The 26,047-nt window shown below is 29.6% G+C and overlaps 1 protein-coding gene across 2 annotated transcripts in view; it reads right to left on the bottom strand.

The window, feature by feature from the left end:
- Positions 1-12,428: 12,428 nt before the first annotated feature.
- The window catches only part of LOC129961922 (RING finger protein nhl-1-like), a 49,622-nt gene continuing 36,003 nt past the window's right edge, over positions 12,429-26,047 (bottom strand). For both annotated transcript variants that reach the window (XM_056075559.1, XM_056075558.1), the window contains 3 exons: positions 25,272-25,553; positions 23,961-24,120; positions 12,429-12,702 (listed from right to left, as the gene is read on the bottom strand). In XM_056075559.1, the coding sequence (XP_055931534.1) occupies positions 23,971-24,120; positions 25,272-25,553 (432 nt within the window). In that variant the 3' untranslated portion in view covers positions 12,429-12,702; positions 23,961-23,970. The remainder of the gene's footprint in view (positions 12,703-23,960; positions 24,121-25,271; positions 25,554-26,047) is intronic.

Raw genomic sequence — 26,047 nt, 5'->3', positions numbered from 1 at the left:
TATATACTGATCGTGTAGCTGTTCTGCCAGTCCTGGAAACCACAAATGCCGTATGGATGTCTGTTATTATATTTTGTACAATGTCAGCTTTGAAACTTTGAGTTTTGATCTTTTCTTCTTCTTCTTATGCTAGCATGAAGGTAACTTGAAAAAATAAAACAAAACGTCAATTTATGCATCATATGTATAATAGCTCTTGTTTCTTTACCTTTCCAGGGAATTTAGGATCCTATAATTCCTAAAATGTCGCGATCTTGGAAAACGACGTTTGTATTCTAGTATTTAAGGCTTTATATACATGCTTATACAGGATGTCCACTCTGATTGGGTCCCAATACATTATTCCTAAACAGTTAATATTAGATTTACACATCTAAAAAGAAAAATGGTCTAAATGAGATAAATAATATTATTTTAAGCAGCTTCAATCAACGCACATTCTGTGGAATATTACGAATTTTATAATTTTCTATAGGTTTTCGGTCCTATGAGTCATACTTAGTAAAATATTATTCTTGAGACACTAACATTTTAAGAAATGCTCACTTTATTGCGATTAAAACTGAATCACATATAAAAATTTAAATATTACTATATTATAAAAAGGCGAGATTTTTAACTACTTCATTGATTGTTTCAAAGAATGGTTTCAGCAAAAAAGTTTCTGAAGTTTAATCGCTTCAATTTCTATTTAAAGTTCAAATTTTGTAGGAACTGACAAATACATAGTGCAATGAACAAAATGATATAAGGCTTGTGTAATTGTATGAGTTGTAAGATTATCAAAATGTAAAGATTAAAGATATTTTGCTGAAGAATATTTTTAAGAGACTAAGTTACATTAATTTTTATTTGGAAATTTTAGCAATCATCGATCCCGGCAATCCAGCTAGTCATTAAAGGCAGCTAATTAATAATAAATAAAATTTATACATCATCTCTATTATACCGAAATATCGCATTTCAAAAACTTTTTTTATTGCAGGAATTTTATTATCACGTGAGAACGTGATGTTGTTTTGGTTAGAAAGCTTTGAAGCTCAAAATCACATAGGCAATGAATATTGAAGCTCGAAATCGCATAGCCAATTAATATTGAAGCTCGAAATTGCGCAGTCAATGAATGAAGCATAAATGGCAATATTCATCATCATTTTTAATCGCATATATAATTTTTTATCTGCTTTTACCAGTATTGCATTATTATTATGTATGCTTCTTTGAAAGTAGGCGCGTTTTTAAAAGGTTGACCTGCTTTTACCAGTATTGCTTGTTTGACAGCAGGAGCGTTTTTAAAAGGTTAACGTAGAATTATGACATCATAGCTGTTATTTCCATAGAATGCAATTTTTTTCGGAGGAAATTAAATAATTTAATTTTTATAATATGTTCAAAAAAACTTCAATCGCGTTTATTAACAATTTTGATAAAAGTATTTTCTCCTTCCCCCAATGGGGAAATATCACTTCATTCATTATTATGTGTGAAACATTGAAGGATTTGACTCCTGTTCTAAGATTAATCCATTATGAAACTGTTTTATGATCTCAGAAATTAGAAAATAGCAGTTTGTTTACAAAAATCTTGTTTTCATAAAAAATGTATATAAATTAATATGTTTAAAAATTTAATGATAAATAGTTTATCATTTGAAAATCGCATTGCTCTCGTTATTCAGGTTCCAAAAGTGGCATTCGTTTTTGCGAGAGCATGATGTTGTTTTGGTTAGGGGGTTTTGAAGATTGAAATCGCGTAGGCAATAAATAAAGCATAAATGGCAATTTTCATTTTAAATTTTTTTCTTTTCTGGCAAAAAAGTTTTGGAGCTCTCACAAACAGGTTTAAACCGATTAATGACTTAAATTATTATTAATAATAATAACAGGTTTAAACAAATAATGTCTTAAAAATAATAATGTTCTCATATGATAACTTGAAATTTGCGATCGTAGATTTCATTTTCTTCTTCTTCTTTATTTATTTATTGGATCTGTAAATACAAATTTTCTACTCATTATGAAAAATCATAGAAAATATTCAGTTTTACACTAAAAACGAAGCTGAATGATTTTATCCTTACATACTTTACGAGTATGTTTTATTTTAGCAAACAAGCAAAACAAAGCTTCAAAAATACGAAGAGTTAAATGCCTATCGAAATTCGAGGTTTAAAATATATAGTTGAACTAATCTTTAAAAGCAAACTAAGTGTAATAATATTGAAATTTTTAGCTACTTTTAATCCCAGCGAGCCAACAGATCGACAAGGGCATCTTATGATTTATAATTTTGCGGGAATTTTGCAAAGAATTATTTTCTTTCTGATTATGCATTTATTGCATTGCCACGGAATTTCGATTATCTATAGGGGAAAAAGAACTTTCAAAAACTAAGATTTTATAGTAAACATCACTCTCTTTCTATTTGCTCTGTACTTTTATTTAGATGAGATCTGTGCTTAGAAAAAATGCTCTTGAATTATTTTTTTTCAGCGAGAACGAGCCAACTAATTCCTTTCGTTGAATTGCAAATAATCCAATTTAATTGAAACGCAGCGTTAATTTGCCAAATCTGGCAACCTTGATCTTTTATGTATTCTGTCTCGTTCCTGTTGGCGAAAATAACCATTTATGTAAGTGTAGCACCGATTTGTTTGTATCGTGCAACACAGCTAACGGAGGTATTTACAGCTGACTGGTGAAGTGTGAATCAGCGTCTTTCATTATATTACGTCTAAATGATTTCAATTAAATGCTGCATTACCTTTTCAGCAATAAAATATTTTTTATTTACTTTGATAAACTCTGTTTAATAGAGCCGTATGGCTCAATTAAGGAAAAATGTGGAGTATAATTTTCTGATTTTTTTTAAAATAGAATTTTTTTTGTGCTGTGTCTTTTTAAGTGTTTTTTATTAAACTAATAAAAGTATATTATTAAATTTATATGGCATTAAATAATTTTGTATATAATTTTAGTCCTGTAAAGAAATATAGTATTTATGAAAATTTATTATATCATATTAATATCATTAAATTAATAGGTTTATTTATATTAATGTATATAGAGGCATTATATTTCAGATAAAAATTAAAATTACCAAAAGAATAATATTTTTTTTTCTTTTAACTTTTTAAGATATTTTAAATCACACTTCTGTTAAGTTAGTACTAGATTGAGGTTACGTCTATAAAGCAGAACATCTCTAATGATATAGCGAATCAATTATGGATGATAATTAATATATATTGGTTGTTGGTTAAAAGTTAGTTGCAAAGAACATCAGTAAGCAGGAAATTTTTAATTTAAAAAAAAGTGTAAAATGTAAAATTTCCTTTGAAAAATCACTCTATTTTAAAAATTATTTTGTTTTATTCTTATGATTCCAGATGGACATTTTTTAATCGTGCATTTTTAGTTTCCATTTTTATAATTTTCTGAGATTTTTTTTTGGTTTATTTTAACTTTTATTTCTTTATTTTTTTGAATCTTAATTTAAACATTTCTGTTTGAACATATCACTTTCTATCATTGATTTGCTTCAAATTTTTCGGAATAATTTCTAAGCCTGTATTTGTACGTTTTTAATATGATTTGATCAAATAACTACTACATACCACAAAAATACTCTTTCAATGACAAAATAATCTTCTCTCTTTGCATAATTGATACGATTAGACAAATCATAGGCATTCTCTATAAATGTATTTTACTCTCGGGACATTACAATATTACTTCACTTTTAGACTTTCGTCTTTAACTGTTTCGCCACATTTACATTCTTTTGGTCGGTTATTCTTAGATTTCCTATATTCAGAAAAATTTAAAATTTCCAAGTTTATACTTCTGAAATTTTATATTTTCTCGCCTTTTACAGCAAGTTAAATATCATGGGGAAAAAAAATAACCCTCGAAGAAAAGCAGCGTCGTGTAGCAAAAGGGTGAAAATAATTTTCGATAATCCTTATGAACTAACATTAAAGACAATTAAAAAAAAAAAGCATTTGGATTACATGTTTTTGTTGGAAGTAGTAATTGGTGTTCTTCACCTGTCTATAAATAAATGTCTTTTAATATTGTAAATAGATTACTAGCTATTAAAATTTAAATATTCTATACAGAGGAGTTCTTTTATTTCATTTTATGTAATTCTATATCCGTATTAAGAAAGATAGCCAAAGCAGAAAAATATGTTATACAATATTTTAGTTACTCTTCTCCTCGCTAATTAATTACAAAATTACAAAAAAAAAAAAAAAACGAGTAGTATCAGCGAGTAATTTGAATTGAATATTGATTTCTGGAAAGCGCTAAATAAAAATAATGCTTTATAACATCAATAGTGTAGATTTTTGAAACTTTTACCTCTTTTTTTCATGGCCATCTTCACTTAATTAAGTAATGTTCCCATGCATTAAGTAGTGTTAATTTTGGAGAGCAATTTAATTTGAAAAATATTGAATATTCAAATGAAAATGGCGTACCAGCATGTTGAATTTATCATAAACATCATTGCTGCTGGGGCTTAACTGAGGGAAGAATATGTATTCATTTTCTGTAGCAAAAAGAGAAAATTAAGATAACTAATATAGCAATGTAAAAGAGTTTGCAAAACTTCTATATTCAATTATTCGAAAACAAGCTATACATCTTTCTGCAAAGTTTAACTGTAAGAAAACAAAATCAAATCTCCATCTTTTTAAAAAAAAGAAGCGAAAATCAAGGTAGTCTGGATGATACTGTATAATCTTTTGCCAAAATCTCCAGATTCAGTTTTTTGTAAACGATCTGTACATTTTTAATGACAGTTTATTTCTAAAAGTCCTTCTAGTGGGTAAATGTGACAACCTTAAATTTCGATTTCAACTCTTTTAGATAAAATGGTTGTCGGCGACAACTACTTGAAAATGAAAATATCTAAATCGCTATAAATCTAATTTGCATGGCTATATAATTATTAAAAAAAAATATTAACATGGGGAGTATGATTTAACTGTTTACTAAATGATTACTAAAAGTGTATTTGATAAAATGCTCTTGAAAAATCTTTTATGAATAGATTATTTATGACCTTATTTTAGTGCGGACTTTTAAGTATTTAAATGTTTTTAACTTTTAAGTGTACATGGATTCATGAAGTAAAATATAATGAGGATTTGCATAAACTGAACTGATTACCATTTATTTTTAAGTTAATAATTAGTAAACTAATCAGCAACTAAGTATAACCAAGAAAAATAAGCCTACGGAAATTATAACTAGCAGAAGTTAAGCTTCCTAGATGGATGGTAATCCAACTTATAGAAGGAAGTTAATCCCCCAATTTTTCAAGGTCGCAGCACGGTTCAAAGACATTCTGCCATACAAATGTGATTCCCAAGCATTTACGTTGTCATTGGCAATTAACTCGTCCATGTTATTGGTTCTAACTTAACTTCAAAATCTTAAGCCGACAGCCAACAATACGCCTTTCTCGTACAGCTGCTTTAAAAAGAATTTTGTTCCTAGTGTTTTAGAAGTTGGGGTCGAAACTGGGTTAATTGGGGCGTTCCTATCTTTGAAGATTCGGATGATATCATTAGTGCAAATGGATTTTTCCAGTGGGTGCCTCTGACTTCATGCTGGTGAATGGTATAAAGAGTTCTTTTCTCAATAGCTTGAGCTTATTACGTGGTCGCTTCGCTCATTTCCCACGCAATGCACTGTTAATAGAGAGTTTTAATAGCACATTCAGTTTGGTAGATTTCTGTTCAAGTATATTTTAAAAATAAGCTCACAAAATTTATTTCTTTGGCATATTTTATTATTGTTAAATTTTTGATGACGGTGGAAATTAAAACATAAGAACAAGGAAACTTCAAAGAATACAGAGCTTAATATTACAACAAATTCTCGCTTATTCGGTTATTATTAAGCTGCAATCCTGTTTCTTAGGCATAAATGAAGACTACTAATCTTAATATAAATAACCTGGAATTTTTATTATTTATATTTAGTTATATTATATATTGAGGCTATTAATGTGTATATGTATATTCCACATCTCTTCCTAATTTAATCGCCCTTTATCAACTAACATTACATTCTAATTCAGGTCTTATTCAATAATTAATTATTTTTTCTATGTTCATTAATTCTCAAATTAGACACAAAACACAGGTTGTAACTTAAATTTTGGGGGGCAAGTGTATATGCCTAAGTGCAGTATTTAAGGAAATAAAAACTTGTTCTACTTTTTTGGGACACTTGTATATTATTTTCACTAAATATGTAGGCACTATCCACATTAAAATAATTTTCATAAATATGATGCTGCCGTATTTCAGAGTAGGAAATCATGTGTAAAGAAAAAATAAATATATCTTCTGATTGGTAAAATTTTACCAAAATTTGATAAACATTTTTAAATTTGAGATCAAAAATAGATGTTAGATTTCATTCCTCAAGTTTGAAATCTCTTTGAATTGTAATGTTAGCATATACAGGAACAGAAGACAAACTTCCCTTTGATGACGCTGTTCCAAAATGTGATACATATCCACAATTTAAATGCAAAAAAATAGCTTGTCAAATTTCATCTATCAAATTTATTGTATTTTTAGAGTTATAAAATTCGCATACATATGAACAAACAAGCGTTCTTCAAGAATTAAAATAAAAATTACAAAACATTCTAAAATGTCAAAGTTATCATTTTTTTCAGAATCAAGAATGCAATATTTATTCTGTTCTAATTTCGTTCACAAGAAGTAAAAACGAAACAAGAAAAACTATAAACGGCTAGAAGCGAATTCTACCTTTTATTTTTTTTAATTCGATGTGATGTAAACATTAAGCTAATATTTGTTCAAGTACATTTAATTCATATTGTCATACAATTATCCATTTATACGCCCATTTGAGATGTATTTTTATAACTTACAGATATAAGAACTCATCAAAATAAAAGCAACTGAAACTGACTTCCGCTTGAATCTGAAATATTAGATCATTTCCTGCCAATGGATGTTTTCCAGATGGCTTTAGATGTTAGAGATTCACGCTATATTTAGAGCTAAAGCTCACTTTCTCGACAGAACGAATTGTTATATTTTTTTCAACTAAGCTTGAACTTTCGCCGAGCTGTTAAAGGGATCTTTCTTTTAAAGTTGTCCAATATTTGACATTCTTGTTATCCATTTGTTTGGCTATCCATTTAAATAATACTGAGCTGATTAGACATCCAGTTTTTCATATTAGATAGAACATTTCTGAATTTTGAATGTTAGCCCTGGATAAAAAGCCATCCCTGATTTGTCCCGAATTGAATTAAATGTCTCGGATTGTCCCGATTTCTATATAGTTCATATTTAAAAATCAAACATAATATTAAAAGAATGAAAAAACATTTATAGATTACTGCCACCTTAATTTTGTTAGAGTAAGGGAAAAAAAAATCTTCTTGTAAAGTTATCGCAAGTCCTTGATTTGTCTTAAGTCAAAAAGTCGTCCACATTTTTCACTTTTTGTACCTGATTGAAATAATAGAAAATACTACTTTTATGTAAATAGTTTATTTAAAAAGATAACTAGATTTAATTATTCTGAGTTTAAAAAGTGATCTAGAATTAAATTCAATGTTTCCGATTTTTAAAAATTAATTTATATTTATTTTTTTACTTATGAGTTAACGCTGACCCGTCACTAAATTTTAAATGTCTTTTATAATTTAGTTAGTAATAAATTATTTTGATTTACTTTTTAGTTAATTACTTTTTAGTTAATTTTAGTTAATTACTTTTTAGTTAATTTGATTCCCAATTTTGCTCTTCTCAGTATGCATCAATGAGATTGAAGATGAAAACAATACCCAAATAAATCGAAAAATGTATTGTTTATTTTTTTTATTCTTTTTTTTTTTAGAACTTTCAATAAATGATAATTTAGTTGCTCCAAATTTCTTATTTAATTTTTTTCTATTTTTTTTATTTTGTCCAATACGTCCAATTTCAGATTACTCGCATCCGAACATATCCGTCCAATTTCAGATCCTAAACATTCCGAATTAAAATTTAGCAAATATATTATTTTAATAAATTAAAATTTAGCACTTCAGTAACGCATAATTCTTGTTAACAGATAAATGATGTCTTAATTACATTTTTTAGGCGATGCTTCTTCTAAGAAATGTAATTGTTGCCACGTTTTACTGTTCGTTTCACGGTATTGAGATTAGCACTTTTCGATGATTGTACTTCGCTAAGAGGTGATGCGTCGAAAGGCGAGTAATTATTACGTTTCCTATTCCGCGAATAATCTGAGTTCATTCTATTGCGAAATGTAAACATCTCCTCTGTCGATCTTTCCTCTCGCCCCTTTTTTGGTGAAATAAACGCTTCTTGACGCATGCGCAAAAGTGTGGAGAATTTTCGAATCCGAGAATGAACAATATCTTTACTCATTTGTAGTGGAATACATTTTACATTACACGATACATTTTAAGTTCAATATTCATTGCCGATTTAGAAATAAATGTGTGCTTGTAATACAATGTGTAATTAAATGTCATATGAAATGTTAAATTACGAATTAATCGGACAATTTTTATTTAAATTTACAATTACATTTAATTTGTATCCATGATGTCACAGGTAGAGACTTAATTTTTCATTTCATTTATTATTTATGAGAAAATGAATACGATATATAATATTTGGGAGAGATTTTCAGAATTATTTCAAATTTTACTTGTATTTTGAAGTAATAAAATTTCAGGTAATTAGTAATTTGTACTAGCTAAATTTTCTAGCGTGTCACAAAAAATATTAGCTTCAGAAACAAAAATATTTTAAATATTAATATTACTTGAAATCAAATTCGAGATCATCTAATGAATGGATGGATTAGTTGATTGACTGAATGAAGTTCCACTTTATAGCAATAACATAGCGAGGATGAGATTTGTGCTTTTGAAACGCGATCAAATAACGATATCGACACTTGACCCGGAGCTCCCTTTTCCTAACTTTCTCAGCGCATTAGTGAGAACCAGTCTGACCTCAACTAATTCGATGTGCATAAGGCCGTGACCATCGTCATTTCGCCCCTCTAAAGTCACGACAAGACCAGGATGCACGAATTTGTAGAAGAATAGAGTGTCAAACCCACGTCCTTCCGATCCCGAATCTGAGAATCTATGGCAAGGCCACTGCGGCTCTATAGATTTCTTGGGACGACATCTGTTCTTTCCCATTCATAGATGCTCATAGCAATTAAAAAAAATTATTTCTATACAAGTGATCTTCCCCAAACATTCTCGCATACTATCTAATAAACTTGTCATTCCAGAGAGAAGGCCTTACATGACATTGGCGTACAACTGTTACGAAATATTAACTTTTGGCTGGAATTTAGCAGTTTTAGTAAATCTGTCGTATCCCCTTGGTGAATTATTTGGCCATTAATCCCAGGCATTCATTAATAGTATCCCAAAACCAATTTTGTGTGCTAGACACATTTTTCTTGACCGATTAAAACAAAAATTGGAAACAAAACTGCAGTTATAGTTACAAAATCCCAAACCATATTGGATACATTTAAGTCATTGCGTTTTCGAATTATCGGGTTTACGTATTTCTGATAGTATAGACCGACAGACAGACAACCCGATTTGGCTCAAAATTTGACAGTAATCTATACTAGACATATTACATCTGTGTATCGAATTTTATCTATCTAGCTCTCTTCGTTTTGGAATTATCGCATTAACCGTCGGACAGTCGAACAGACGGACTTCCTCTGAATTTGTTATAAATACTGTTTACTAATGTTTAGCCGGCGTCCTGGCATAGGGGTAGCGCGTCTTCCCCGTGATCTGGCCGTCCTGGGTTCGAGTCTTGGTTTGGGCATGGTTGTTCTTCATCTGTTCTATCTGTGAGATGTGTGAATGTGCCCCCCCCCCTGTATAAAGGGGCTGTGCAAGCGAATGTGATGCGTGAGTAGCTAAGACGTATTCTTGGTCCAAGTTGGCATCACAAATAAACAAGAGACGCACCCTCGGCTTAAAAAATTGCTGATTTCGTCAGCGAGCTTGTCCATGGCAAGTGCCTTTAGATAACAACAACTAAATTTTAACTGTCTAGCTCAAAGACTTTTTGAGTTATCTTTGTCACAGACGGACATTTTCCAAAAATATGTTTTTCGAACTCATTGAGATCTAAAACGTGGTGATTCGTCAAAATCTCGAGTTCGAATTTTTTTGTCGATTACTACACTTTCACTATACTACGTATACGGAAAAGTAAAAATTTATTTGTAGTGTAAAACGAATATTCACAATGTTTTTCTAGCACCAAAATTTACTTCTCTTTAAAACTGAGTATCTTAAACTGAGTATAAATTACTTTTAAAAGAAAACAAAGTCTTTTTAATTACTTTAATTTACTGTATGTATAAACGGTATTTAAGAAACTTATATTGGGACAAATTGAAAAGAACAAAACATTTAATTGCTTGTTACTTTCAAGAGTATTGACGTATCAAAAAAATTTAAAATGTAATTTTGAAATAAAATAGCAAAAAAAAAAAAAAAAAAAAGAATAAAACATTTTTAACACAGTCTGATATTTAATAATCCTGCCAAAGTTTTCTAGGATTATTGACTTTTTAGTTAATCAGTCAGCTAATTACAAAGATTTGGACCACACTTATCTAAAACAAAACTTTAAAACACGAAAAACAATTTGGAGAATAATGTTCTAAAATTTAATCGTTAATCGATTTTAATTTGGATACATTTGAGTACATGATCTATTCAAATCAAATGAAAACATAATATTGGCAATGGAAATACCGTAAAATAAGTCTGGGAGCCTTGGGGTGCCAAGGGAACTGATCAATAGTAGATTCTTGGGGTTTTTTTGTGATCCTAGGCACAATATGAGACCCCTTTTTAATGACAGGGTCAGTTTATTTTTATATTTTCATGCATTTTTAACATGTTAATGATTTTTTTAGGTTAATATTATTTATTTTCTTAATTTTAAGGATAGTATTTGTTTTTATTTTTCCATTGTGATTCCAGATTAATTGCGAGCGACGTCGGGTATATAAACTAGTTAATTATAAAAGATGATGTATATGTGCGTATTGGCGATGTCAGGGTAGACCGTTCAACCTAGAACTGTCTCATTTGGCACAAATATACTTAGAGTTTTGAATGTGTACTTGGAAGCTAATTTTTAAAAGTTTAATTATTCAAAATTCAGGCGAAATTTTGATATTTTTCTGGATGACTTCTGAAATTATTATAGCACATTTTTTTTTACAGGATCTAAAAATTCAACTACTTTTTCTAGATACCAATTTAGATATAACAAAATTTTTTTTGTTTACTTTCAATCAATTAAATAACAACAATTTTACAACAATATGTTTCCTCGTTGCAATGAATCTCAAATCGCTTTCATTGTTACTAAGCCTTATTGTTTTATTCTGTATTTTTCTTCCATTATTAATGTTGAAGATATGGCTTACTTTTTCATATTTAATATCTGTGTAAATTATATTTTTAATAATTCTTTTAAAATATTTGTTGTAATTGCAAATAAAGTGTACTTTCAAAAGTAAACAATTATCAATTTTTTAAAATTCGTATTTTCTCAAGCATTGCTGCTTTTTACTGCTTCCTTAAATGTAGATGCTTATTAAAGTACCCTAAAATTTCTGTTGAATCCAGAATTTTCGTTGAATAATCCTCTGAGATATTATTAAATTGTGAATATTAATAATAATAAACTGTAGAGTTTAATTCATACTCTGTAAACACAAGATTTTAATATTTAAAGGCTATATGTTCTATTCTTATATATTTAATAAACATGTTTGTGTCAGCAAAAAAAAAAAAAAAAAAAAAAAATGGATTAGCTGACATTTAATGTCATCTTTTTCAAATTTTAGGTAAGATGACAGAAAAATAGGTAGATACATAGAACAATGAACAGAAGGTGTAAATCTTCAAAGACAGTACGGGTTAAATGACTATCAAAATTAGAATTCAAAAAATATGTTACTGAAAACCAAATTACATTATATATTGTATTATGTTTTTTTGTCGGAAATTTTTAGTAACCATTAATTCCAACTAACCAACTAGTCGTCAAGGGGTGATAGTAGTCTTAATATATAATTGATGCGTGAACTGCATTAAATGGGTTGGTAGTATGGTTAACTTATAATCTTTTTATCAAATACTGTTGGCGAGATCATTTGTTGAATTCATGGATTAAAGATGCCGATATGGCTATTGAACTCAGGAAGTAATGAATTAAATTGAGAAGTTTCGTAAAATAAAAGAAACGAAAAATTGCTTCACTTGTATTTCCTGTGATCCCATATAATAATAAGGAAAAAAAAAAAAAAAAAAAAGGTGAAGTCTTGAAGAGAACACTCTTTGAAGAGAATACATTTTTATTAGTTCTAGCATAAGTTACAAAAAAATGATACAATGTGTAAAACTGGATCAGGTCTTAAATTAAAATTTCGGGCTGTGTCCATTGTACAAATTTGCTCTTCAAAGCTATACAGTGCAAGCAAAGCCAAAACAAAACACGGGAATTGAAGAAGAGGAAGAAGAGATTAAACACTTCAAAGGATTCATTACAGCTTGGAAGTATGGACATGTAAACTCGCATTTTAACGCTCGCTTGCAAGCTTGGAGGCTTCGCTGAAAGAGAAAACAATCACTGGTTAGTATTTTTTTTTGTTTAATTTTTGAATCAAATGAAATGGAAGAATGAATTCATGGATTGTATGCATTACGTTCCGTAAACATTTTCATCACATTCCTTGAAAGTATCACGTTTAGAGCCTGAGGTATAAGATAAATAAAATTAAAAAACGAATGAATGAAATGTCCCCAAGGAGATTTCGGATTATCATTCTACTATTATAAATTCTAGTTAAAAATATTTTGTTTACTTTATTATGCATTCTTTTCATAATTTAACAAATCCAATAATGTGATAATTCTGATTAATAAGCCACCATCAAAACTATCGAATTCAAATTCGATAAAGTTAATTAATTATTTACTACTCTATATTCAAACAACATTAATAGTAACATCTGTTCTTTCCCAATCATGATGCACTCCCGAATTATTTATATTTTTGTGATTCATTACGAGTTCCTGCTGAGAGTAAAATTTGATTTGATGAATTTTTTTTAATTCTCAAACTATTAAATTACATTTAAAATTTAATTCTGGAATGAAATATACACAATTGTTTGAGCTCTTGAAATATGATGTAGCCGATACTATCTGTAACGATATTTCTCTTTGGTCACAACGAAGTTCTCATTTACTCAAAATATTTTGAGCCTTGCACAGTCATAATTACTTTTTAACTGCAACTACAGTACACTCCCGATTATCCGCGGAATTGGGTGGCGCGGCCGCCGCGGATAACAAAAATCGCGGATAATCCGAAAAAAGCTAAAAACGGGTATAGCAAAAAAGGAAACAGTCATTCCAACTTTGAAACATCGTTTTATGTACAATAAAACGTAAAATAAACAGCAGGAAATGTTTAACTAACGCTTAATATTTTAGTATATCACTCAAAACTAACCTAAAATGCATTGTGTTAATGAAAACAGAAAAGTGCTTTGTATTTACGAGAGGCGTCAAGGATACACAGAAAAATTAATACATATGTACTGTTTTAATACTGTAATATATTATGTAATTACAAAAGCATAACTGTAAAACCACACCTTTTTGAAAAAATCAGTCAAAAAAAAAAAAAAAAACTTTGTGCGGCAGGCGCGGATAATCCGCACCGCGGATAACCCGTCCGCGGATAATCGGGAGTCTACTGTATTTACAAAGATAAATTTTCCTCTTTAGAAAGCTGATAATGTATATAACCCAAGCCATATTTCCTGCAAAACAAGGCTCTACGTCAGGAATGAAGGATATGGCATCCCATTGTCAGATTAAAAAAAAAAAAAACGGTGTTTGTCCCCGCGTTGAAGTATTGACTCTTTGTTTCTTTTTACTTTTTTATGTCGGATAAAGCCATAGGGGGTATTGAAATCTGCATAAGTGTTTGTCGGTTATAGAATTTAATAATCTAGAGACTATCATCCCTTAAAATATCAATTCTTTGTGGTTTCCCTCTCTTCTATTGTCGATTAATTTGCTTTTACGGGCCAATATGAATTATTTTCAGGTCTATAAAAGTTGCCATTGCAAGGGAAATTTGTCTGTCTCCAATCTCTGAAGGTTGCCGTAGTCCACTTTGTTTTAAAAAGGGGGGTTGGGAGGTTTTCTTTCTTCACGTGATAACTATCGAACTTTTCCGTTCATAGTTCAGATACTACTCATTTCGGATAGACCACATTCGTAAAAACATTAGCGTTTGAAGAAATTATTTCGTAAGTCGATCAAAGAGTGAAGCAAGTTGATGCTGCTAAAAACACAGAATTTCATAAGTGGAAATTTCATAGCTATATTTTTGAAAAAAAGTAAATAGATATTGAAGATGCTATGGAAAGAAGCAAAGTCAATAAAAAATGAAAAAGATTCAAAGATAGCATAAATGATCATGTTGGCAAAGCTAACCTAGGATAAATCACGATGATTGCAAAACGTGCCTATTAGTGGACCTATTTCTGGAAAAAAAAAAAAAGAATCAAGAAAATTTGGTTCTTTACAAGGCAGCAACGATTTCAAAGCCAGCAATGGATTGTTTCCTCCCTCTCGTGAACATTAAGGAATTATTTTTGAAAATTATCGTGTGTGGGGAAAAAGCAGCCTCATTTAATGATGCAACATTCTGGAAACAAAGCTAAAAAAGAGAGAAGTTAGGAAAAATATGTTCTGATGATAACTAATACAATGCAGATGAAATAGGGTGTTCTCTCAGCTGAAGACAGATAAAGCATCCTTCTTTAAAGGAGAAAAGTGTAAAACTGAAAATTAATCGAAGTAGAGACTAATTATCTTGCTGTGATCAAATAGTACTGGAATCGATAGATTGAAGCTATTAGTCATTGAGAAGTGCATGCAGTCAAAGTACTTTAAAAATGCAAAAATTTACCAGTTGACTACAAGGCAAGTAAGAAGGCTTGGATGACAGAGAAAGTTCTTCAACTACTGGCTGCTTGATATTTGTAAGCTGATATTGGAAGTTTGACGATGATTGAAAAAAAAAAAAAAAGGAAAGAAAAAGAAGAATATTACTCTCGCAGTTAATAATTGCAAACCTCACAACACTTCCCCAAGGCGCCATGAAGTGTTTCAAAGTATATTATCGAAAAATATTAGTTCAGAACGTTGTTTAAAACCTGGATAACTAACTTCCAAACTCGTATGCTATTGATGTAACACATTAATTTGATTGGGACTTATGAAGCTAGAATTTTGTAACAGCATCCGCGCTCCAAAACTGTTATATGAAAGCTCATTATTTGAAGAAAAAAGTCACGAAAACACGGATATTGACCTTACTGGCATCGCCGGAAAAGAAGGTGAAGACAGTTTATCCGCAGCTGTTGGTGTTTTCCAAGCGTCGTCACCTTCCTTTTCCATTCAACGCTGAAGATATTTAGACAATCATGTGCAAAAACGTAAGTGATGAAAATGTTTTAGCAAAATCAAGTCTAGGTAATCAGAGTGACGAGGAAACAACGGCTGATTGTTCCAAAAACAAAATTTAAATTTCTCCTGAGAATGCCTTAATTAATACTTTTTAGGATTTTGTTGCAACAGTACCAAATATTTCTGACGTGCATCTAAGTTCGTTAGTTCAACGTGCACCTGAGTTCGTTAGTCCGAATTCCAACTGAGTTCGTTATTTGTTCGTTAGATTGAAATACATTTGCAAGTAATTTTTTTTTTGTATCAAAAAGTAAGTAAAGGAAATTAACAGATTTTTTTTCCTAAATAATTTTTTTCCTGTAATTTTCCTACGAAATAAACTTATATATCTCTTTTATGCATATTTTTATATTGTTGATTTATTGTTTAAAAAAATTCATTTTGAAATGCTTATAAAAAGCTTATAGAATTTAAAGTTTTATATATGCAAATTGTCTATAAAATCAACATATTTTTGTCAATATCCTAGGTCTCTAAAGAATCGTTATATCATAGTTTCAATGTTTTAAGTATCTGAGTAGCTGCACAAGTATGCAACATTTCCAGATTTGTAAGCATTTACTATGAATAAATTGCATACAAATATTTATATTGGATATAAGATTTCCAAAGTCTGTCCTTGGAATGTAAATATATTGCTAGGTATCGATTTTAAGTACAACATTTCAAGATACCATTGTTTATTCAAGCAATACAGAAAGAATTCAAAGATGCAACTGAAGATATAATGAAAAATATATTTAATATCGTCGCAATTCTCCTGAGTATAAAATCATGTTACAGAACAATAAAAAAATATTATAAAATATACATAAAATATTTTAAAATTTAATAAAATCAAAAATTGTAAGAAAATAAAACTGATATCTTTCAAATAAACTCATTTCATATATACCAAATCATACCTCATTTCATGCATACCATTCATATATACCAAAGTTATTGAGGATAAACTTTAAAATTCGATTAATTTTTAGTTAAAAATTCTGTTACATTTTTTAAAAATCCTTTCTTAATGAGCACTTTTTCCTGAAAACAACTACGTGCCAAAATTTGAAACTAGGTCCTGTAGAAAGCCCTGGATAATTTTATTTTTCATCATGCATGTCACAGTTTAATAGACAGCACATCAGCCTATAATCATTATCGTGTTAAAAAATTATAATGCTGAATTTTCACAAAACTAATTACTGTATAGAAGTTCGACATGTAATGGATTCAATTTTGGCTTGATGAATATACCCACTTAGGAACAATTTCTGATGACGATTCCATAATCTGCAAGATGAAGTTTATCGTTCAGGTATATTACCTCCATGTAGCATTTTAGAGCTATACGAAAGCCATGGAAAGGGACATCGCAATTTCGTGAGACAGTTAGTCCTCCAACACGACACTTGAACCAATACATGAGATTCTAATTTCCCACAACGTACAAATATGGAAATGTTTGAGTCATCATCATTGACTGATTGTGAATACGAATAAATATTCGATGGGAACTATTCACGAATTCTCATTGATTCGAGGCTCTGAAGCCGACACAGTATCACAAACATCAACACCTAAGTAATCTTCGAAAATACTAATATAATTGGTATATTGATATCAGAAGGAAAATAATAAAATATTTTGTTATTATATTTTACAATTAATGTCTTATACATCAAAATTATGAAGTTTTAACAATTTTGACACATAAATAAGAATAAAAAATCATGTGCATCATTGTAATACAAGTATGAAAAATATTTGTACGCTTATTACCATTATGAATTCAACACCTAAGTTTGTATGAATGTGTTTAGCTATCAAAGCACTAAGTAAAAAAGCCAGCTAATGGGATGTTTTGTTTCATTAACTTAATTTTTGAAAAAATCTACTACTCGCTCCAATATTAACCCCAGAATCATAATTAGCAAATAATCAATGTGGCTGGATATATAGACGTCAGTCTAAAGGGGGCGCAAAAACATGGTAAAATAAAAAAGTATCTGAATCATAAAGATTAAATCAAAATATTAAAATAGGTCTCATTTTATTTTTATTTTGAGCTCACATTTAACTCTTTTGTGCAAAAGTTGCACCACCAAAAGTAATTTACAATTAGAGATATTTATAATTTAGTTTGAGAAACGCTATTTCATATCAAACATTTTAATTAACCAAATTGTAACTCCTCGTTTAATATACAAAAAAGCTTATAGTTGATGCATTTCATATTCCAATGTTTAAATTTCTTTTAAATGAATAAGAAAACAGCTAATTTTCAGACTTCTGCGCACTGTTTTCCCGTATAAAGATAAAAGGCCAAAACGAAGAAGGGGAAATTTCTTCAATGAAAGTTGATAAGAACAACTCATTTATAAATAAGAAAGCTAGTTATTCATTCAGACTTATTCAGAGAAAGTCCAGAAACATATTTCTGTATTAACAAGAAACTTTTCCAACAACCTGGTAGGAAACATAACTTTACGAAATCGAACAGCAATCTCGTTTCGAAGATCCAGTCTATGGTTTAGTTCTTATGCGTCTAAGTCTAGCACAGTTGCATTTTAAAATTAGAAGTTATTTTTAAATTTTATTTCATTACAGGAATGAAAGGAATTGTCATGAGTTGTATTCATTCAAGATTATATTATCACAATATTTGATTTGAGAGATTTTAAGTGGGAATAATTCATTCATATTCTTGCATCTCATATTTTAACAACTGTTTTAAAACTGAAATAAATTATGAATTTTAAAACGATAATGAGCAACGATATAATATTTGCAAAATGAGTAATGAGTGTAATGAGCAATGAGCTTTATCCAATTTGGCATGCAATTACTCTTTGAATATTAGGTGTTAAATAAAAAGCGGGTGTACAAAATTTTCACTAGGTTTCTCAAATGAAAACCAATACAAAACTAATATACTAACACAATAACTTCAATTATTGCATAAAAACCTACGTGATTTTCTTTACATTATTTTAAATCTTTTTTTTTTTAAGTAAGCTTTTCAGTGAAACCAATATCAGTTTTCTCTAATTATACTAATTTTAAAAAATTATTTTTAAATATATTTTACAAATAAATTTTTCATTGATTTAGTTGTTGGATTTATTATATGGTAGTTACAACACTATTGATGCAAGAATTACCTAGCAACGAGGCTGAATGCTGAATAAGAGATGCGAGGAAAAAATCTCAAAATTCATAAAGTTCGGACAGATAGGTCATCCAACAATGAATCTTTGTTAAAGAGAAATATTTGGGACTGACATTAATATCTTATATTTTCATTATGACAATCGATAAACAATTTATTATAATGCAAATTCCGAAATCGAGCCTTTGTCTCCAATAGCAATCGAAATCATATTTTTTTTTTTTTTTTGTATTATTCTCGTTGTTTTTGAACTCTGAAAACAGTAAAAAAGAATACTAAAAGTATTCCAATAACACTTACTAAACGAATTAATAACATTTCAGTTCAATTAATTTAATAGAAATATTGAAAAAATTCTAATTAGACGTTAAAAATTCAACTAAATGATTCAGTCCAAAGAGAACTCAGTCTGAATTCTGAAAATATTAAATTTTATAAAGTATAATTTTATACAGTGAGGACAACAATGTATTGATGCATGCGTGCATATGTTGATGATGAATTTTTTCTGTTTATCAATTAAAAATCTCTCAAAAAATAAAACTGCCTTGCTTTAAAAATTTATTAACACTTTTAATGAAAAAGGTTCTTAATTTTACTAATGAAAAATAATTAATTACACAAAATATCCTAAATTTGATATTTAAATAAATATATAATTCGGAAATATTTGATGAAATAATGAAATTTTGTTATTTATAACTAGCCGTCTTTGGCGATCAGCCGGTTCACCAGTATTAATGCTCGCTAAAATGTTCAATTAATACTTTATGTAATCTGGTCCCATAATAGTTTTTTTTTAAAATTAAAGTTAAGTTAAAATATTTTTAAACTTTAAATTTTAATAGTCGTGTAGTTCACTTATACTATTACGTAGGCTTTAAGCCATTCTCTTCATTGTACTACGGATCTCTCTCTAATTTTCTATCAGCGCCCGCAAAATTCAATTTTAAATTAAAGTGGACATGAGGAAACTGCAATTAATATAATGACATTTTTTACTTAAACCAAACATATAATTAAAAAAAATTGAGAACTTAAAGCAGAGTCGTTCAGCATTGAAGTCTTATGTGCACTACAGAATAATTTTCATAATATTTGATATCTCAAGGAATGATTCAACAAAAATTTCACGGACTCATCTTAAAATTCAGCTTTTAGTTTTATTTTCAAAAGGATGTAAATGACTTCAATAATAATATTTTATTTTTTTGGGTTTACAAATACACTTTAAAAATTATGAAGTTTAAATTTTAGACAGTCCTAAGGAATCATAATCTGCAAATTATTCTTGACACTTCAACTTTTAAATAACTAAATAAACGTATCTATCTGTGGTGAAATTTTACCTATTTATTAAATATTGAAATTACAATTTTAGAACAATAAAAAATTTTATATTCTTGGCTAATCACTCGTTAGAAACCCTAGGAGGTGACTGGCTTCTTTGAAACGGTCAATGAAGCAATCTAAAATCGCCCGTTTTTATAGAATCGTGATATTTAGATTTCCATAAATCTGTCAGCCTTAATGATTGATTTAGTTGATTGGAATGTAACTCTTTTTATTTAAGATATTAGTGTCACAAGAATATTTTGTTAAATGTGATTCACAAGGCAGAGGATATATGTAAAAATTTAAAATTCCTAATTCATAAGAGCATTTATTGATTCAAATTACATAAAAAATATAATTATTTACTTCGTTTTGTTGGCAGATGTATGCCCCAAATTAGCGTTGGACCCTGATTAGAGTGGATATCCTGTATATATTACACTATGTATGCCTTAATTAAAACTGAATTAATAATATAGCTATTTTAAATCGTCAATGAAAACTTTCTCTCGTAAGTCTTTTCCTTTTGTAGAGCACCAAAGCATACAGACACACACGCATACACAAACACACATGCATGTAATAATCACCCTTGGAAAAATTCAGAGTACCGATTGGTGTATTTTTTTCTAAAATCGTTCGGTGTAGGTCTAAAATCGTTCGTTTTATAGAACAATGATATTCAAATTTTCATGAATCATTCATCCTTAATGATTGATTTAATTGACTGTAGTGTAACTCTTTTTATTTAAAATATTAGTGTCACGAAAATATATTGTTAAATATATTTTTGAAGAAAGTGGATCTATGTAAAAATTTAAAATTCGTAATTCATTTACATTGAGAATTTATTGACTCAAGTGGCATAAAATATAACCATTTACTACATTTAGAGCATATTGTTGACAGAAGTATGTCTTTTGTTAAAAGTTTACCAAGTAGATATTGGGTTCTGATTAGAGTGGTATCCTGTATATACTAAATCCATATTTGCATCAAATAAAACCCATTTATTCAATTAATAATAGAGGTACAGTAAAAAGTTAGGAAAATTTTTCTTGCATTTATTTTTTAGAAAATATCATATTTCATTTCATGCTGACACGTGCTGAAAATTACTCATTTCTAGATTTAATTTCTAATAATAGTCAACTTATTTTTTTTTAAATTAGAGCTTTATCAATGTTATGGCAACACGTTCATGAAGGCTACTTTTTTCCCATGAAACCGAAATGTGGTCGTGCCGTTTAAATTTTATTTTGCATAAAATTGTTGAAAAATATAATTAGAATATTTTTTTAAAAATTCATTAAAAATAGAAACTTAAGTCCTATGTTAAAACACTTGTATCATTAGAAAGCTAATTTTTTTATCTTTAACTTGATATAAAAATCATGTTTGTGCGATAATGTTTTTGGAAGTTATCGCAAAAAAACACCGAAATTTCGCTTATTTTTTAATTAATTAAAATTCTAATTAAAAGATAAAAAAATCGCTCCGAGGTGCACATTTCCGGTCTCTAAGGTATGTACATGCCAAATTATTATCTTTATCTCGAACGGTCTGGCCTATAAAGTGCCAACACACACACACACACACACACTGAGCTTTATTATAAATATAGATATATATAAAAAAACTTAATTTGAAATCTCTTTATTTAATATGGCATGCTTAAAATGCAATCTATATAGCATGATCAGATTTGAAGCATTTTAAACATGAATGAAATGTTCATGAATATTAATTCATGAGTGGAAATAGTTAAAAAAAATAGAAAAAGGAATTGCTTACAGTCATCAGATCATTCCAAGAAAATATATTTAAGAAGTCGTCATCTCTTGATTAGGATGATTCCATCGACTTCCAGAGTATGTTTTGTTTTTATATATTTTTTATGATGACAGCACAAGACCATTTTTTTTTTTATTAAATACAATGTTAAATCTATTAGCAAAATCAACATTTGTTATTTCCAAATTCCGAAAACAAAACATTTTAAATGATTTCAATAATATCACAGAATGAAGATAGATGAAGATAAACATAGATATTCTTCATAGATATGAAGAATACCACTTTGACAGAACAAAAAGTGTAGGAAAGGATACCATAAAACGGGAGATTGTCAATTTATTGATTGATATTTTATACTGCTCTTTTAAAATTAAATCTATTCATTATCTTTTATATGTTTCAGAAGTTTATTCTAATCTTCGAAACATATTTTGAAAATTTTGTGCACCTTACTTATGATTCGCAAATAGCTTTCTTTCTTATTTTATTAACACTGAAATATAAAATTCGGAGATGGAAAAAAAGTCACACATTGTTATATCAGGTAAATGCAGAATCGTTAATTATTAAATTTTTGAGCAAAATTTAGGAATAAAGTTAATTTCCTATAAAGTGCAAGATGCCGTAAAATATTTTTCTCTCTTTGGAGTTACGTCGTACTACTAAAATGAATGAACGAAATAAATGAAATTTCATAAACAGGCTGTGGAGACACAGGACAAAAAATTATTAACAAAAGTCGCCAATAAAAGACGCTTTGGCGCTGCCGAAACGAAACTGGGTCACAATAAACGCTTGGAAACATGGACTTTGTAAAATTTCATCAATATTCGCATAGTAAAAAAATAACATGTAGAAATGAATGATACGAAACTTACAGGAAATAACCTTTTATTAATTACATTAGAGTCACCTGATCCGTTATATAACATTTCCAATGAACTGAATTTTTTTGTGTACAAGATACTGCATACTAGTTTTTGGTAATTTTTTTGTAGAATTCATCTTTATATGCCTTTGTAGTTTGCTTATGAAATATGGTTCCATTCCTTTCGATAGTCTTAGTTGTGGAAATTTTCAAACAGAGAAACTTATTTTATGGTCACCCGCTACTTTTTAAGGAATTTCCTGTTATGAATGTTCGAAATAAATCATTCGTTATTTTTTGATCAGAATAATAGGTATTGATATTTGTAAAGATGACCAAAATATCTCTTTATGCATATGTAAGAATTTGAGGGAATATATTTCTAAATCCAGATTACAAGGATTGGTTTTACGCTTTTTTCCCCCCACTATATGGGATTTTTTTTCCAATTGCACTTTTCTTTTCTGTTTTGCAGGTGTTTTTCAATGTGGCGTTATTGTTAAGTCAACTTTGATCGGTTAATCAGAATTTTGATGGTAAAAATGTGAATTTAATTAATAAATAACTCAAAAGAAGTACCCAGAGAGATTGCTTAAACTCTTATTATTTATAATAAAACTCCTCTTTTCAGATCGTTATTGACATATTTTGCATCATCATATCAACTTCATATAAACAAAAAGCAAATTAAGTACTTCCATGAGTAGCAAAATTAGCATGGCAAATTGCCACATAAAATCAAAATTATAACGACAAAACATATTGATACAATAAGCATGTAATAATGTAAACAATAGAAATAAGTATCAAATGAGGAAAAAAATGAAAATGGAATGGAGTTACATTTAGTAACCGTAAGAAATACACATATTCATACAATAGCAAAAAATGATTGCAAAAAAAGTGTTTTATCAGTTGATTTTTTTTTCTCTTTTAAAGGTACATGATGATGTAATATAAAGACAAAGAAATGAACAAATAAAAATAAGGAGCTAAACAAATAAAATGACAAATGTTCTTTTTGAACATTAAAATGAACAAATAAAATGACAAATGTTCTTTTTGAACATTAAAATGAACAAATAAACAATATGAAATTGTGCTAATTTTTCTTTCATTTTATGTACATTTACCCGAATTTCAAAAGAAAATGTGGATTACCTGATGAGTTTTAGAAGACTTGAATGCGATGGTTTTCGCGGTCGCAAGCCAGTATCTGTCCCGTCGGAGACACTGCTACCCCTTCTAAGCCTTTGAACTCGCCGTCTCCAGAACCCCATGTGCCGAATGCTTTCAGGAACGTCCCGTCGGGATGGAATATCTGAAATTTAAAGTAGGAATGGAGGTAAGAATCCAATATGTTTGAAGAGACAAGTGTATTTTAATTTCACACAAGCAACCACAAAATAAGATAGCTCTTTGTTTCAAAAACATTCATTAAAAAGGAATTAACGCATTATGAACATTGAAATTTTGATGAACTAATATTCTGTACCGTTTATAAATGATATGTAGGATTTTTAATGACAAGTAACCATCTTCTCATAAAAAGAAGTGTTTTTTTTTTAATACGAAACAGAATATATATATATGAATCTTGCATTATTAATTAATAATTTTAACATTTAAGAAATAAAAATTCACTTTTTTTTCAGCTTTGCAAATTGGCAATTGCCACTAAAACTAAAAAGGAAGATAGAGACTCTGAAATCGCTCTGATTTGTCAAATACAACTAGGGTTCCAGATATGAAATTTTGCTAATAGCGTCCTTTTTAATTCATTACAGCCAGTCACCCCATTACCGCACAACTAAGTCGTATAAACAGGGATTATTGTGACTGGTTGTTATGCTCTTAACGCTCTAAATTTGAGCGTAAGAAAACAACGGCCAACAAAAGTTCAAAGAATCTTAAAACTGTTAGTAATGCTAATAGCGTCTGGAAGGAAAATTACATCACCCGTTTTCCTTTTTAATTGTAAAGATGCGACTGATCACTGAAGTTTCATGCTGCTCCAATCAATTTAAATCTCAGAATTTCCGATTTTCAACCTCAGCTTAGCTTAGTATGTCGTAGTGTAGTACGTCAGATTAGCTTAGTATGTCGTAGTTCTTAAACTGCAAACTATGTTAATCAAAACAAATCGTCATCCGCCAACACACCATGCAAACACCAGTTCCCGTCATCTTAAGCTGGAAAAGGGAAATTAGTTTCGTTCGTGGCTATTGCAAAACAGCTTAAATATCACTCAGCTTTAAGGCCGTGAGCCCCGTAGTTGGAGACTGGCCGTAATAGCATTCCAAATTATAAACCCCCACCTGCGCGCATGCGCCATCTAGAGGGAATTCCACTATTCTCTGTTAAACTCTGACTTCTTGGTTTGTCAACTTTTTGATTTCTGGATATTCCATGTCCTCGCCCATCCATCCCCAGAGTATATTGTGGTCGATCATTGAGCCGGGTAGACCTCACCTGTATTCTGTTGTTTCCGCTGTCTCCGACGATCAGATACCCCTGGTCGTCCACAGCTACACCTCGTGGGTACTTGAACTGGCCTTCTTCTGACCCCTCGGTGCCGAAAGTGGACAGCAAGCGGCCGTTCACGTCAAAGATCTGGATGCGGTGATTGTTGCTGTCGCTCACGATCACTCGGTTTGTTGTACTGACGGCCACGTAGTGGGGATGCTCCAGCTCTCCAGGGCGTTGCCCGATGCCTCCGAATTTTGTGACGAACGTCCCGTCTCCCTGGAACACCTGAAAGATTCGAAACAAACACATTTTGTATCAATAAAGCCATGTTTAAAGTGATGGCGAGTGGAAATTGGATCTGATATGAGGGACAATAGTATAAGGATATAAATGACATCCTGATGACATAGTGCATATTTTTGTCTCCCTGAAGAAATTATCTTCATACATTTAATTTTTAAAAAATTATTTTAAGTTCCAGGATTTTAATTCCAGCTTTAAAAAAATCTTTAATAATATTAAAGATGAATATATATACAGTAGGCAAAATGATTATTTGTACACCACTGTATATCTCCCTCTCTGTGTGTTGGTGTTCTACAGACCAGACAATTTGACCTAAAGCTGCCAAATTTGTCACATATATATCTTTAAAAAGTAAAAAATATACGCCTTGGAGTAATTTTTTTTTTTTTTTTGAAAATTTAACTAATTGAAAATTAAGCTGAATTTTGGCCTTTCTTCTCGATAACTGGCAAAAATATTACTGCACAAAATGA

The sequence above is a fragment of the Argiope bruennichi genome, chromosome 2 (genome assembly GCF_947563725.1).
Source record: "Argiope bruennichi chromosome 2, qqArgBrue1.1, whole genome shotgun sequence".
Taxonomy (NCBI): domain Eukaryota; kingdom Metazoa; phylum Arthropoda; class Arachnida; order Araneae; family Araneidae; genus Argiope; species Argiope bruennichi.
This window is presented reverse-complemented; position numbering and strand designations above follow the sequence as displayed.